The sequence below is a fragment of the Muntiacus reevesi genome, chromosome 5 (assembly GCF_963930625.1).
Source record: "Muntiacus reevesi chromosome 5, mMunRee1.1, whole genome shotgun sequence".
Taxonomy (NCBI): Eukaryota; Metazoa; Chordata; class Mammalia; order Artiodactyla; family Cervidae; genus Muntiacus; species Muntiacus reevesi.
In genome coordinates this window covers 62,957,172-62,971,854 of record NC_089253.1, presented here as the reverse complement: position 1 = coordinate 62,971,854, position 14,683 = coordinate 62,957,172, and the positions used below count along the sequence as shown (strand labels likewise).

Genomic DNA, 14,683 nt, shown 5'->3' with positions numbered 1-14,683 from the left:
GTTAGCAAATCAAAAATTGAAGTTTAGAGCCAGTCATGATAAAGATAGTAAATTTCTCCAGATTTGTTAGGGCTATATACTCAAGCACTAATTAAACAAAAAATTAGATTTCATAGGTTTAAGCATACTTTCAAACAAGTCAATTAAAATGGATTGGAATGCTAATGCAAATAAAAGTAAACTTTCTCTGGAGAAAGAAAACATCAAGAATTTTAAACTATTTTTATAAAGCACAACATCAAAATTTAATAGAAATAATGAGCATATAAATAAGAAAGAATAGTTTATCAAAAATGAACTATAAATTAATTTCAGTCACCCAATAAAGATTTAAACAAACACAGTAGACAATTTTGACAAAGAACTGGAAACTAAAAATTATAATCAAATGGAAATTCTGCAAATAAAACATATATACATATACATACATACAAACACACGCACACACACATATAGGAGTTACCAATAACAGATTTAATAGCAGACTAGACACAGCTGAAGAGATAAACAACAAACTGGTATATGTCATAAAAAAATATTGAACACAGAATAATAAAATGGCAAATGGATATAAAGAACAGAAAACAGTAGAAAGGACACATAATTCAGTTGCTCAGTCATGTCCGACTCTTTGCGACCCCATGGACTGCAGCACACCAGGGCTCCCTGTCCATCAACTCCCAGAGTCCACTCAAACTCAGGTCCATTGAGTCGGTAATGCCATACAACCATCTCATCCTCTGCCGTCCCCTTCTCCTCCTGCCTTCAATCTTTCCCAGCATCATGTTCTTTTCCAAGGAGTCAGTTCTTCGCTTCAGGTGGCCAAAGTATTGGAGTTTCAGCTTCAGCATCAGTCCTTCCAATGAATAATCAAGACTGATTTCTTTTAGGATTGACTGGTTGGATCTCCTTGCAGTCCAAAGGACTCTCAAAAGTCTTCTCCAACACCACAGTTCAAAAGCATCAATACTTCGGCGCTCAGATTTCTTTATAGACGAACTCTCACATCCACACATGACTACTGCAAAAACCATAGCTTTGACTAGACAGACTTTTGTTGGCAAAGTATTGTCTCCAGTTTTTAATATGCTGTCTATGTTGATCATAACTTTTCTTCCAAGAGAAAAGACACATAGGTCATGACTAAATTACCTAATAACACAGTTAATTGGAACTTCATGATGAGAGTAGAGAAAGAAAGAAGCAATATTTGGTGAATAAAAATTTAAGATTTTAGTAAATTCTTGAGAGATGAATTCAAGTTCTAACTTGCATCACACAAACATAAAGTCTAGCAAGACAGACAACTGTGAAAATAATCAGCTGACCAGAGATCTTCAGTGCAGTATAGCTCATGTCGCACGCGCATGAGTTTGAGCAAGCTCTGGGAGATGGTGAAGGACAGGGAATCCCAGCACGCTGCAGTCCATGGGGTCGAAAAGAGATAGACACAACTGAGTGCTGAGCAAAAAATAACTCATGTGCTACCTGAAGGAATATGAAGAGTGTGAAAAACTAAGGACTCCCTTGAATGTGGTGAAGTTGACATCTAAATTTTTTATCATACATTAAATAGATCAAATGTAGGTAATCTCTTATAAGTATCTTAAAATAAAAATATTTCATCACATATCTGTATGTACTGATGGAATCTAATCCCAGTAATCTGGCATCAACATTCTCCTTTAAAAAGGACAAATGAGTAAACTGTATGTGTGTGTATATGTGTTGTGTGTGTGTGTATGTTCTCTCCTTGAAATCACCATTTCATTTCACTGTCCTACAAGTTTTTGTACTAATATACTACATTTTATTACTAAACAACTTTCTTAATCACAGTCATGTCTCTACTATAAAAATCAATGATTGAAAATGTATGTATGTTTTTCTGAAAATTATAAATAATACAAAATTTTGTAGCATGAATTGCATAAAATAGTTTTCTCACAATGGAAATAATTTTTAAAATCACTATGATTTGAATTATTATAATCACTGATAATATACAAATAGTTATATGTATTACAAGTAATGATAAATAACTTTTAAAGACAAAGGTTACCTGTTCCTTGAAAACTCATGATTTAATAAATTCATAGAGCTTTGTTAATTACTGTGGGATTTTTCTAGAAATATAAATTAATATGAATTATTTCAAAGTAAATTGTTTGCTTTCTTTTAATTTTTATATGTGTAAGCTCTAAGAACCCTGGAAAAGGAAATGACAACTCACTCCAGCATTCTTGCCTGGAGAATCCCATTGATAGAGAAGAATGGTGAGCTTTATCATGGGGTTGCAAGAGACGGACATGACTTAGTGACTTAACCACCATCAAGCTCCAAGAAAATGTGTTCCAACATATCAATAGATTCAAAAATAGGAAACAGGTTAGTTTTATAAGCAATATAATTGCATAGTGCTCCATCATTTATTATCTACTTGATAACACAGGCATGTGCCAATTTTGCTGAAATAAAGCGTTAGGAACCAACTGATGTGGAAAAGTATTTGTTACCTAATCACATGGGTCATTCACTTTCTGGGAACTTTACCAAATATTACTACCAAAATTTAATAACTTTGAATTACTTCTGTTACCCTTTCATGCAAATTTACCTTGTTTGATATGTTAAATTCTTAAGTGGGTTGAAAAATTGGAGTATCATTCATTTCAGTATGTATTTGCTAATACTTCCTATTAATTACATTTTGTCATATGTATTAAATATATTTTCATCAGTACTTCAGAGTAGTAGATATGGATCTTTCAATTAAAAAAAAAATGTGTCTGCTCTGAAACCTGCTTGACAAAGCCAGACAAACAAGCAGATAAATCCAGCTTACTCGCTGCCAGGAAACATTTGATTTCATTTGTTTTCAGTCAAAATCAATGTGCTAATGTGTAATGCAACTCTCTGACAGCTCATTTATGAATGTCAATTCTAATATAGATAGTTAAGACATGGAATTCATTTTGAATTTTTTGCCTAATGCTGTACCTCAGTAATTCTTATTGATGCTTTCTTTGCTTTGATAAAATTCTACTTCAGGAACAATTCTTTTTATTCTACAAGACCAGGGCTTCAGAAGAAGTAGGTCAATAGTAGAGCTGAAGTCAATATCTCCAAATGGACCAAATACTAATTCTAGTGCTTCACCTCATGCTTACAAGCAAAACACAAGGTCTCTCTCTTTCTCTCATACACACACACATCATCCATACCTATGCACATCTATCCATAAAACCAGCTAACTATGAAAGACACAATGACCTATGGTAGTACTTTAATAAAAGATTCTTCTGAAATATCAGCTTTTGCAATTACACACATAGTGACCCAGGGTTTTACAAATACTTTTCAAAGAGATGTATCATGGTAACATTCTGGGACTGGTGAATGTTTTGCATTCCTTTTTTTTTTCTTTTTAGTGGAGAAGGGCTACTATTTTTTGTTATATATTATTTATATATATATATATATATATACATTTAATATATATTAAAGATGAGAATGAATAGGTGAATCAACATGATATTAGTAAGTACAGATGAAATTTAAGAAAGAAAGAGTACATGGGATATTGAGGGTCTTGATATTGATTTTCACAGTATTATCTTTGCAAGAGTCTTTGTGCATTGTGGTATAAATATAGTTATAACTGGTCCTATCAAGTAGTAAAAGGTGAAAGAGATGCAGGTTTCTGCCTTACATAAATTGAAGGGAACAGAAAAAATAGTTACACAAAAGGGGTATGTCACTTCATTTATTCCTTGTGCTGGTTTTTTTCCAAGGGTGATAGGAGGCAGAAGTTTTGTGTTTAAATATTATATTCTTAATGCTGAACACAGTGATTCACAAAGAGTAAAAATCAATAGTGTTAATAAATAAAATTGGATCAACTGAAATAAACATACTTGATATAAAAAGCCCGTGTCTTTTTCTAGTAAAATAATACTCTGATGGAAAGTCAATACATTTTAAAAAGGGGTGAAGAGTAGAGAATTATAGGTAATAGTGAGAGACTGTGCTTCTATTTAAATTAGAGAAAATATTTCAATAACTTTAAAGCTAAAATTGGCAATAATAACTTGGATAGCATTTAGAGTTTAAAAATTTAAGCACTTCTCTGTGACTTTGTACAATTCAAATTGAATGAAATCTATCTATTACTTAAGTTAAATTTAAATAATCTGATGCCTTTAAATTTTTAGATGGAAAAATTGAGGAGAAATCCCACAAATTTATGAAATTTTAAACATTTTTATGTAAAACTGAATAAGGCAAATATAGCTCTAAATTAAGCAATTAAAGAAGGTAGACTAGAGAAAATCAACTCAAAATTACCCCTTTGATCAGTGAATTAAATTTAGATTATGTGTCATCAAAAAGGCATTTTTGAATTTATTCAGCTAGTACATGTTTAAACATGTGGATACATAACCTTTCCCTATCTGTATGAATGAGTGATATACACATGTTAAAAATTTAGGGGATAAAATAAAATTATGGTTTTAAAAGGTTCTCTGTTGAATGATTTCACAAAGTGTAGTAATAGAAAGAAGACGATAAATTATTACCATTATCACAGAATTTATCTTTATAAAAGAAATAATGCAAGTATAAATATTTTGTTAATATACTCTTAAGAATATATCTATTTATCAGAAGAGAAAGACAGCCTTAACTATCATATTAAGTTATGCTTAAAATGTCAAAGTTTCACATTACAGTATGCTTAAATATGGTTACAATTTTTATCAGAATCTATGAAGAAAAAGGGCTTCCCCTGTGGCTCAGCTGGTAAAGAATCCTCCTGCAAGGCGGGAGACTTTTGTTCAATCCCTGGGTTGGGAAGATCCCCTGGAGAAGGGAAAGGCTACCCACTCCAGTATTCTGGCCTAGAGAATTCCATGAACTGTACAGTCCACGGAGTTGCAAAGAGTTCAACACGACTGTGCAACTTCCACTTTCATTTTCATGAGGAAACAGTTAAAGCTCAAGGAAAGCTAAGGAAAACTGCTACTTATTGAGACAATGATTACTGTGTGGAACAAAAATATTATCACAATGCATTTTCAATTGTTATCAATTATTTAATTTAAAAAGTAAAGTGAATTTTGACATTCTCTTCATCTGGTCTAGAACGTTTATATCAGTTAAAGATTAGGAGCCTTTCATAAGAATTTTAAAAGCCTAATACACGACTGAAGCGACTTAGCAGCAGCAGCAGCAGCAATACTGAACATACAGCTTATTAAAAAAAAATAAGAAGAAAGAAATCACAACTGGATAACTGTCATTCAGACTCATAGAGAATTAATGAAATTTCACCTACATACCTTGCAACTGAATCTTATTCTCAGGACTCTGAACCAGAACAGAACTGACAGAATCTAGGTTGTCATAGTTACTGCAGCCAAGAGGACCCGTCCGTGTTTCTGTTACCTGAAGAACAAAACATCAACTTTATTACATGTACCAGACCTTACCATGGTCTTGCCATCCAATCTATTAATAGTTGTCACACACACATACATTGGACAGTAAACATCACTAAAAGGTCTAGGTTCTGATACACATCAACAATACACCTAAGCAGAAAGAAGACAAATGATGCCTTTATCTTCAATTCCATTTCCTTCCCTTTGCCCACGCATCCATCTTCAGAGAAAATAATGGAAGCCCTCTTTAGTCAACAACATCACTCATATAAGGTTTCCGAATTTACCAAGACTGAATTTACCAAGTTATGACAGAGCATGCTCCTTTAGGTAGAGAGCAAGTTTTGACTCATATGAGACTGGTTTCTTGTTTGTTCATCTCTCATCAATAAATCAAAACCATCTTCCAGGCTACTGTCTAAAGACTGATTTTATTATTTCATTTTTCTACTTAAAAATATGCAATTCCCTACTCTTTTATGCTGGTATCAATATTTAAACTCTTCTGCTTGGCCTCCATCCGCCCCTCTTCTCCCAGGAGGCAGGCAATCTTGCCGTCCAGTTAGACTTTGTTAATTTTCTGCCTTTGCTTATACAACATCCTTCACCTTATCCCACCTTTCTCCTTTTAGATAAATTGATTTTTTTTTTTATCCTCAAGATTGACCTTGTGTTCAAACACCTACACAAAGTAGTCCCTAATGATTCCCACTTGTATTACTTCACCATTTCTATAAAGTTATGGTTTGCAGAGTCCAGCCTTAGCACTTAATTATGGAATCACATATTATAGAGAGATTTTGTTCTCCCCATGGGTATTTGGGATGAATAGTATCAGATGAGATGTTTGAGTGATTACATCTGACTGGAAATTTATCCTGAGGATTTTTTTTTAAAAATACAAACATATTTTAAAGCAGAGGAGTATTATAATCATTTGGGGGGTTTAAAAAGATACTCTCAACAACCAGAAAGGTTTGCAAAACATTGTTGATCTCATTTTATTTCACAGTTCACAGCCACACAATGGCTTCCCACCTCACTCAGAGTAAAAGCCAGAGCTCTTTGGTATGACTAAAAAGGTGCTCTATTTTCAAGCTCCCTGACACCTCTCTAACTCATCTCTCTCCCTCTTTTCCTCATTTATCCATCCCAAGCACAGTGGCTTCTTTGCTGTTCCCAAAACATGCTGACTATTCTCCTGTCTCATAATTTTTGACTTGCTGTTCCTGTATCTGAAATGCTCTTCCTCAAAATATTTCTAAACTCATTCCTTCACTTTCTTCATTTCTACTCAAATGTATCTCTCTCTGGATCACTTGGACTAACCAATGTTAAATGAACATCAGTTCGGTTCAGTCGCTCAGTCGTGTCTCACTCTTTGCGACCCCATGAACCGCCGCACACCAGGCCTCCCTGTCCATCACCAACTCCCAGAGTTTAACCAAGCCTACGTCCATTGAGTCGGTGATGCCATCCAACCATCTCATCCTCTGTTGTCCCATTCTCCTCCTGCCTTCAATCTTTCCCAGCATCAGGGTCTCATGAACATAGCTTCCCACATTTCCGTATTCCAACTATTATTTCCACTGCTCCTTACCTTGTTCTATCTTTTCCATAGTAGTTTTCAGCTTATAACATGCCATATAATTTACTCATTCATCATGATTATTGTCAACACCTCTCATTAGAATGCAAGTTCTACCAAGCACAGGGAATATTGCTTATTTGTTTACTGAAGTATTTGCAGAGCATATCATGCTCTTGTGTAAACCCACAGGTATTAAGACAAAGACAAGAGGACAGTGTGAGGGGAAAGCCAAATCTGGGAAGACATTAATGCCATTATCATGATAAAGAAGGCCTGAGTGGATTAGTGGCAATATGATTTATCTGAAGAAGATGGCTTTTGAAAAACTAGAGCTAATAAGATTATGAAACATTGAGAATGAAATTTCTAGACTAAATGATAACATTCAAATATAAGGCAAAGAAACTCCATTGTGAAGAGCATGTAAGGAAGCCTGATTTTGACCATTTTGACTCTGACTTGTACAACACTCTTAGTTGAAAAGATCCAATAAAAGAAGTGACAATGTGGTATGTTTCTTGGAAGCTATTTCAAACATGGAATAACTATTTGGGGAGTCAAAAACACATAGGTGATAATCAAAGACGTGATGGACACATTAGCTCAGGTGCATGGAGAGAATATATAATTGTATCATGACAATTCTACCACATTTTCTAAGCAGCAAGTCCTTTAGAATAACCCAGATTGGCCATGAGCACACAGCAACCACTGGGGATGTGGTTTACTCTTTCTCTAACACCACATAAACTTGTGTTCTCATCTACTGCTCCTCTCCAGTGGTGACACTAAATATTCCTTATTTTGTTCAGGAGAATCATTTCTGATGTTGATGTGTTACATACAGTCATGTACATATGTGTGTGTGTGTATAATTAATATTAAATATAAATGATTCATAACAAAGAATAACAGGAGAATTTTCTGTCTTTGGGATTTCCCAGGCAAGAATACTGGAGTAGGTTACCATTTCCTTCTCCAGGGGATCTTCCCAATCAAGGAATCGAACTCATCTCCTGCATTGGCAGGCTAATTCTTTATCACTGAGCCATCTGGGAAGACCATTTAGAATTTGAGATAATATAAATCTTCATCTTGTTCGATCAGATAATTTAACTATTTCCCCCCCAACATACACACAAAAAAATACATACCACATTAATACAAACAAACTCCAGTATTGCCATTTTAATGATGCTTTCTAAATAAACATTCTCATTGACATGAGATCTTAGAAATTAGTAAGTAATCTCCTAGACAGTTAACTGTTGAAAGAGGATAAACAGGATTATTTTATCTCATTACAGACAATTCCTATTCAATTATTATGTTCTTGAGAATAAATACAGGGGATTTAAATAAGCCTCACAAATTTTCAGAATATTTGAATATCTGTGTATGCGTGTTCAGTTGCTCAGTCATGTCCGACTCTTTGTGACCCCATGGATGGTAGCCTGACAGGCTTCTCTGTCCATGGGATTTCCCAGGTACTACCTCTATTTCTATTGATCATTTTACTTCTGCACCTCTAGAGTGTATAATAATAATAATAATAATAATACTGCATATTCCTATTTATAATTTTATTTTATACTTTATCATTCATAACCAGCTTCACTAATCACTGTTTGATTTAAATATAAAGTTAAAAAACTTTAGCATCTTCAATGATGCAAATTTATTTTTCCAATTGTATTATATTTTAAGAACCCTACATGTCAATAATAACAAATGTGTCTATAATATTTTATATTTTCAATACTAATGAAAGGAATAAAAATGAAAAGAAAGTAATAAAAGCTAACTTAATGTATAAACATTTGTATAAATATGCTAACTCTACCAAAAGTGAATTATGTAGTTGTGCCACAAATGATTTCAACTCTTGTTTATGAGCTGGCAGATGAGCATCTGACTTAGAGGTCTCCATATGTAATGTAACAAAGGAAGAGCTATTGAATAGCTAAACATAAAAATGATGAAGACTAACAATAACCCAGTACTGATAGCCTTCAGTGTTTTTAGAAATGACATGCCGAGTAAAAAAACATGTTTTTCTTTTAATCAATTATCTCTTGGTGAGAGGATGCTGAAACAAAGGAAAATAGATTTTAGGACACAAAAATGATATCCTTTCTGAGGTGTTACATTGATTTGTGGTTTTATCTGAATATAATGAGGAAAATTAAGGGGCTGGGAAGCTAAAGAGGGGTGTGGTGTGTACAAGAATAAAAACTATGACTTGGCCAGCTGTAAAATGCAAAATCAAAACTTTTCAAAATGTACTGATATTTAGCAAAAATTTGTCTTCACACTGTAACAAATGTGCTCCTCTCTAATTGACAACTGGTGTAAACTGCTTTTAAATATGTTGTTAATATTCAGAGAGGATATTAAAAGTATTATATGAAAAATATGACTGTGTTTTCATTTCAACTTTTCCTATATTCTTTCTATTTTGTTTCATTAAACCACTCTCAATCATTTTCACAATCAGAGAATTTTACAGAGAATAAAAGAAAATAAATAACTTTCTTATTAAAAGGGATGACTTGGAATTATATAAATAATAATATAAATTCAACTTTATTTAGGTTAAAATAAAATGGCATCAATAATTCATTCGGTAATAAGCAGGCTTTGCTATTTTTAATCATTTTTTGGGTTTTACATATTCTAAAAGTAATATCAGCACCACGTGACAAAAATGCATTGGATTTATAAAATTAATTCAGTAAAAATTAGATTTGCTTGAATCTGAAGAAAAAAAAAAGAATAGAAAAAAGTTAGAACGATGATTAAAAAAAAAAGGCAGAACTAAAGAAGAGTAATCAAACAAAAACCACACCACATTCTTAAAGGAAAATAGTATTATTAGAGAGTCTGTTGTTTTATTAATAAAATCATCACATTATATCTTTAAAATATTTCTGGTCATCATTAGAACTCCACCACTTACTAGATTTAAGTTTCAAGCTTCTGTCCAGTGAAATAGTTAAAATTTTCTTATGGCCTGAAGAGTTTGTGAAGAAAAGTGAGATAACCAATGCTATGTGCTTATCATGGGCCTGGAGGACAGTAATGATTGCCCAGCAACTGTAAAGTGTGTGTAAGTATTTACTATTGAAAGGCAGGGGCACAATAATAACCCTGTGCTAAACTTTTTGGAATCATTCACAGTCTACTTCTAAGACTGTACAATTGTAATATTTTTTTCTGACATCAGTGCTGCATATTAACATTTTTCTTTGAAACGAGAAAAAGAGTGCCTACATTTAGATAATCCTAAATCAAGTTTTAGTCATGTCTGACTCTTTGCAACCCCATGATATGTTGCCCACAAGGCTCCTCTTGGTATGGAATTCTCCAGGCAAGAATCCTGGACTGGGTAGCCATTCCCTTCTCCAGGGGATCAACTGCACCCTTAAATGAGGCTATGCACAAATTTTACAAATCACATCAATGTGAAAATCAAGCATAATATAGTAAGAATAATCCATAAGACTAAACCTAAGACAATGGTATAGGAAAAAATAGGCAGTTTGATTGCATAGAAAAGGATAGAACAATAGCAACTACACTGAAAATAGAAAAAGTTGCCTTAACTTGAGTATAGATGACAACTAATGAGTCTCAGAAAAGTATGCTTGTATGAGAAAAACTTTATCCACATGGAATGGAAAAAAGGGATAGAAAATGCATATGCACTTTGTAAAATTATACATACACATATACCATAAATAGCTCTGTGAAACTGCTATTACACCAGGCTTTCTTCAAACGGAAGAAAATATATTAGTTCATCATTTTGACTCAACTAATTATTATTTATCAGTTCAGTTCAGTTCAGTCGTTCAGTCATGTCCGACTCTGCGACCCATGAACCGCAGCACGCCAGGACTCCTGTCCATCACCAACTCCCAGAGTCCACCCAAACCCATGTCCATTGAGTCAGTGATGCCATCCAACCATCTCATTCTCAGTCATCCCCTTCTCCTCCTGCCCTAAATTTTCACAGCATCAAGGTCTTTTCCAATGAGTCAGCTTTTCACATCAGGTGACCAAAGTATTGGAGTTTCAGCTTCAAAGTCAGTCCTTCCAATGAACACCCAGGACTGATTTCCTTTAGGATGGACTGGTTGGATCTCCTTGCCATCCAAGGGACTCTCAAGAGTCTTCTCCAACACCACACTTCAAATCAGAGACTCAATAAAAAGTATAATTATATGAATAGTATATCTCTTATTGCAAATCTGTAAATGCACATTTTTTAAAGTTTTAATGTCCCCAGAAAATTTATCTAAACTTAAGAGGGGGAAGTATTTTTACTTCTTAAATTAAAAAAAAAAAAAAAAAAAAAAGACATGAATGTGTCTATTTTCTATTACAATGACTTGTCATCTCTAGACTATTTATTGATCATATGATAGGAACATGGAATAGCAGGATTCTTGTTTGTTCCAACCTGTCATTTTTAATGACAAAATTAATACATGTTTATGTCAGAAATTCAAGCAGTGAAATAAATTGAAAAACCAAGAGAAACAATTGCTTTGCCTGATTACATATTTGCTTTCAATTTTTTACCAGACTTGAAAATGGTTGTGATTAGGAGTAATTCCTATTCAGGGCCACTGTTTATTCATAGCATCAAATTTTCATGTGTTTCATTGCTTACAGCCATTTTTTCTTTAAAAATATTATATTCAATTGGTTCCAAAGTTAGAGTGTATTGAAAGTTTTTGAATAATTTCATATCTCCATTCATTATGTATATGGAACAATAGATAAGTATAATGTGGCTCATTTACAAACAGTTATACCCAAAAAGAAAACCTAATATCTTCCTTCTGCATTCAACTGTCTCCTCTACATTCTTACATCTTAGCCATATAATATAAAAGAAGTGCTAACATTTAAGAGAGAATCTTGCTAGCCTATATTATAGCAAAAGAAAACCATCTACACAGGGGTTGGTGTGGGAGGACTAATGAAATTGATTATTGGTATCTATATCCAGATGAACTACATTACCAGATACTGCCTACAGGTTTTAAGGTGGACCACATTTCCCTCAGAAATGCTCTACTGTATAATGCATGGCAAATGCCCCTTCTTCCAGAAATAATCCTTCTAATCTTTAATCACCTCACACACTTTAAAATGGTACTGATGAGCCTGCTTGCATGGCCAGAATAGAGATACAGACAGAAAGAACAGACTTGGGGAGGCCACAAGGGAAAGAGAGGGTGGGGCTAATTGAGAGAGCAGCGCTGAAACATACACATCACCGTGTGTAAAATAGCTAGATAGTGGGAAGCTGATGCATAGCAGGAAGCTCAGCATGATGCTCGGTGACCACCTAGAGGGGTGGGAGCGGGGTTCAAGAGGGAGGGGACGTATGTATACTTATGGCTGATTCACGCCGTACAGCAGAAACCAACACCACATTGCAGAGCAATTATTCTCTAATTAAAAATAAACTTCAAAAAATTTTTAAAAAGAAAAGCAACATGTTGTAGAGAATAAGACTAAAGTAGAGGACATCAACCACATTTGTCTCATATTGCATTTTATGTCTTAACAAGCTTTCTCATTTAATATAAAAACTATTTTTTTCAAATATATATATGCATTTTTGTATAGATTTTATATCAAAAGTTATTCATTTTACTATCTCTTTATTTATCAAAAATATCAGTTAACATAGTTGTATTCCAACAAATGACTCAATATGCAGAATATACAAAGAAATTCATATGATCTCCGGTTTCCTGTTCTGCATATAAGAGCTTGGAAGTCACCATTCCCTCCTCATAACAAGTAAAACAGATGGAAAAATCCACAAGTCTTCTTACATCCATAAGAAGGAAACAAAGTGCTGCTCCAGTATTGGAAAGACAGACAGAGATTACAGGGAGTCACAGTCCAAAGCAGAAACTCATGCTGAAACAAGCATAGGAATCAGTGCTAAGGTAAGAACACCTGAACTTCCACTGACAAATTGTTGACAGCAAATGTGTGCAAGGGCTTCCCTGGTGGTGGCTCAGACAGTCAAGAATCTGCCTGCAGTGGGGAGGCCTGGGTTTGATCTCTGGGTTGGGAAGATATCCTGGAGAAGAGAATGGCTAGCAACTCCAGTATTCTTGCCTGAAGAATCGCATGGACAGAGGAGCCTGATGTGCTACAGTCCATGGGACCACAAAAAAAGTCAGGCACAATTTAGTGACTAAAACACACACAAACACACAAACACACGTGTGTGTGTGGAAAGTTTGGGAATTAAAAATAACAGAGAGACCCAGTCATAAGAAGACTTTCCACCATTTTTTGAGATTTACCTCAAGGAACTCAACCAGCTTCTTACAGGAAATATTTAATGACATCCTCTTGCTTTCCACAGTGGGATGGAAAAGAAACCATTTTGAAATACTCTAGAACACTCTGTTCTCCTCTGTCCTCAGAGAAAGCTAGATAATCAGAGGTTAACTTTCTATAGGATTATCTCAGCCTGGGTAACCTAGGGGAAGAGAAATACCTGATTCTAGCACAGGGTCAGACACGACTGAAGTGACTTAGCAGCAGCAGCCCATTCTAGCCATCTTCCTATTCCAGGTGTGAGGGAGGAAAAATCTGAGACATTTTTATGAATTTTACAGTTCAAAGGCATAAACTCTATGAAAAATGACCAAACAATAGGACCACAGAATATTTCCCCTTCTCCACACCTCATCATCACATTACTTAAGACCTGTTTCTAGCAGTCCCTTTTACCCATCAATCACATTCAGCTACCAAGAAAAAGTTACAAGGAATACCAAAAGGCATAAGACACAGTCTGATGAGACAGAGCAAGTGCCAGAACAAGGCATGACAAGGATGCTGGGATTATCAGATCAAGAATTTAAAATTACTATAATTAATACACTAAGAGCTCTAATGGATAAATTAGTATATAAAAACAGATACACAAGTAGAGAGAAGAAAATCCATGAAAGAATGAAAAAAAAATGCTAGCGATTAAAAAAAAACAACACTATAATGAAAAAGAAGAATGTCTCTGATGGGTTCATTAGTCAACAGATCTGAGGAAAGACTCTCTGAGCTAAAGGATTTATCAATAGCAACCTCAAAAATCAAAAGCAAAGACAACAGAGACTAAGTTTTTTTTTTTTAAGGAATAGAATATCCAATGATTGAGGAACAAACACAAAATGTGTGGCATAAACATAATAAGAACTCAAGAAAGAGAAGAGAACAAGGAACAGAAAAAAAAAAAAAGAAAGAAAGAAGAAGAAAGAAACAAGAATGACCTAGAATTTCCTTCAAATTGTCTAAGATCAAGCCAAAGATCCAGGAAACTCAGAAAACACCAAATAGAAAAAAAAAAAAAAAGCCCCAAAACTAAACTAAGCATATCATTTATAAATTGCAAAAGATAAAATTAAAGAACAAATCCTGAAAGAAACCAGAGGAATAAAATGTTACCTACAGAGGAACTAATATAAGAATTACATCTGGCTTCTCAGAAAACAAATGGGACACTGAAATATTTATATTGTTGAGCAAAAAAATATCAACCTAGAATTCTATGCCCTACAAAGTTATCCTTCAAAAATTAAAGGGAAATATACATTCACAGACAAAA

General features: G+C 34.1%; 1 protein-coding gene across 2 annotated transcripts in view; it reads right to left on the bottom strand.

Annotated features, from left to right (window-relative positions):
* BRINP3 (BMP/retinoic acid inducible neural specific 3) overlaps positions 1–14,683 on the bottom strand; it is a 459,847-nt gene that overhangs the window by 156,675 nt on the left and 288,489 nt on the right. For both annotated transcript variants that reach the window (XM_065936721.1, XM_065936720.1), the window contains exon 5: positions 5,343–5,448. In XM_065936721.1, coding sequence (XP_065792793.1) covers positions 5,343–5,448 — 106 coding nt within the window. The remainder of the gene's footprint in view (positions 1–5,342; positions 5,449–14,683) is intronic.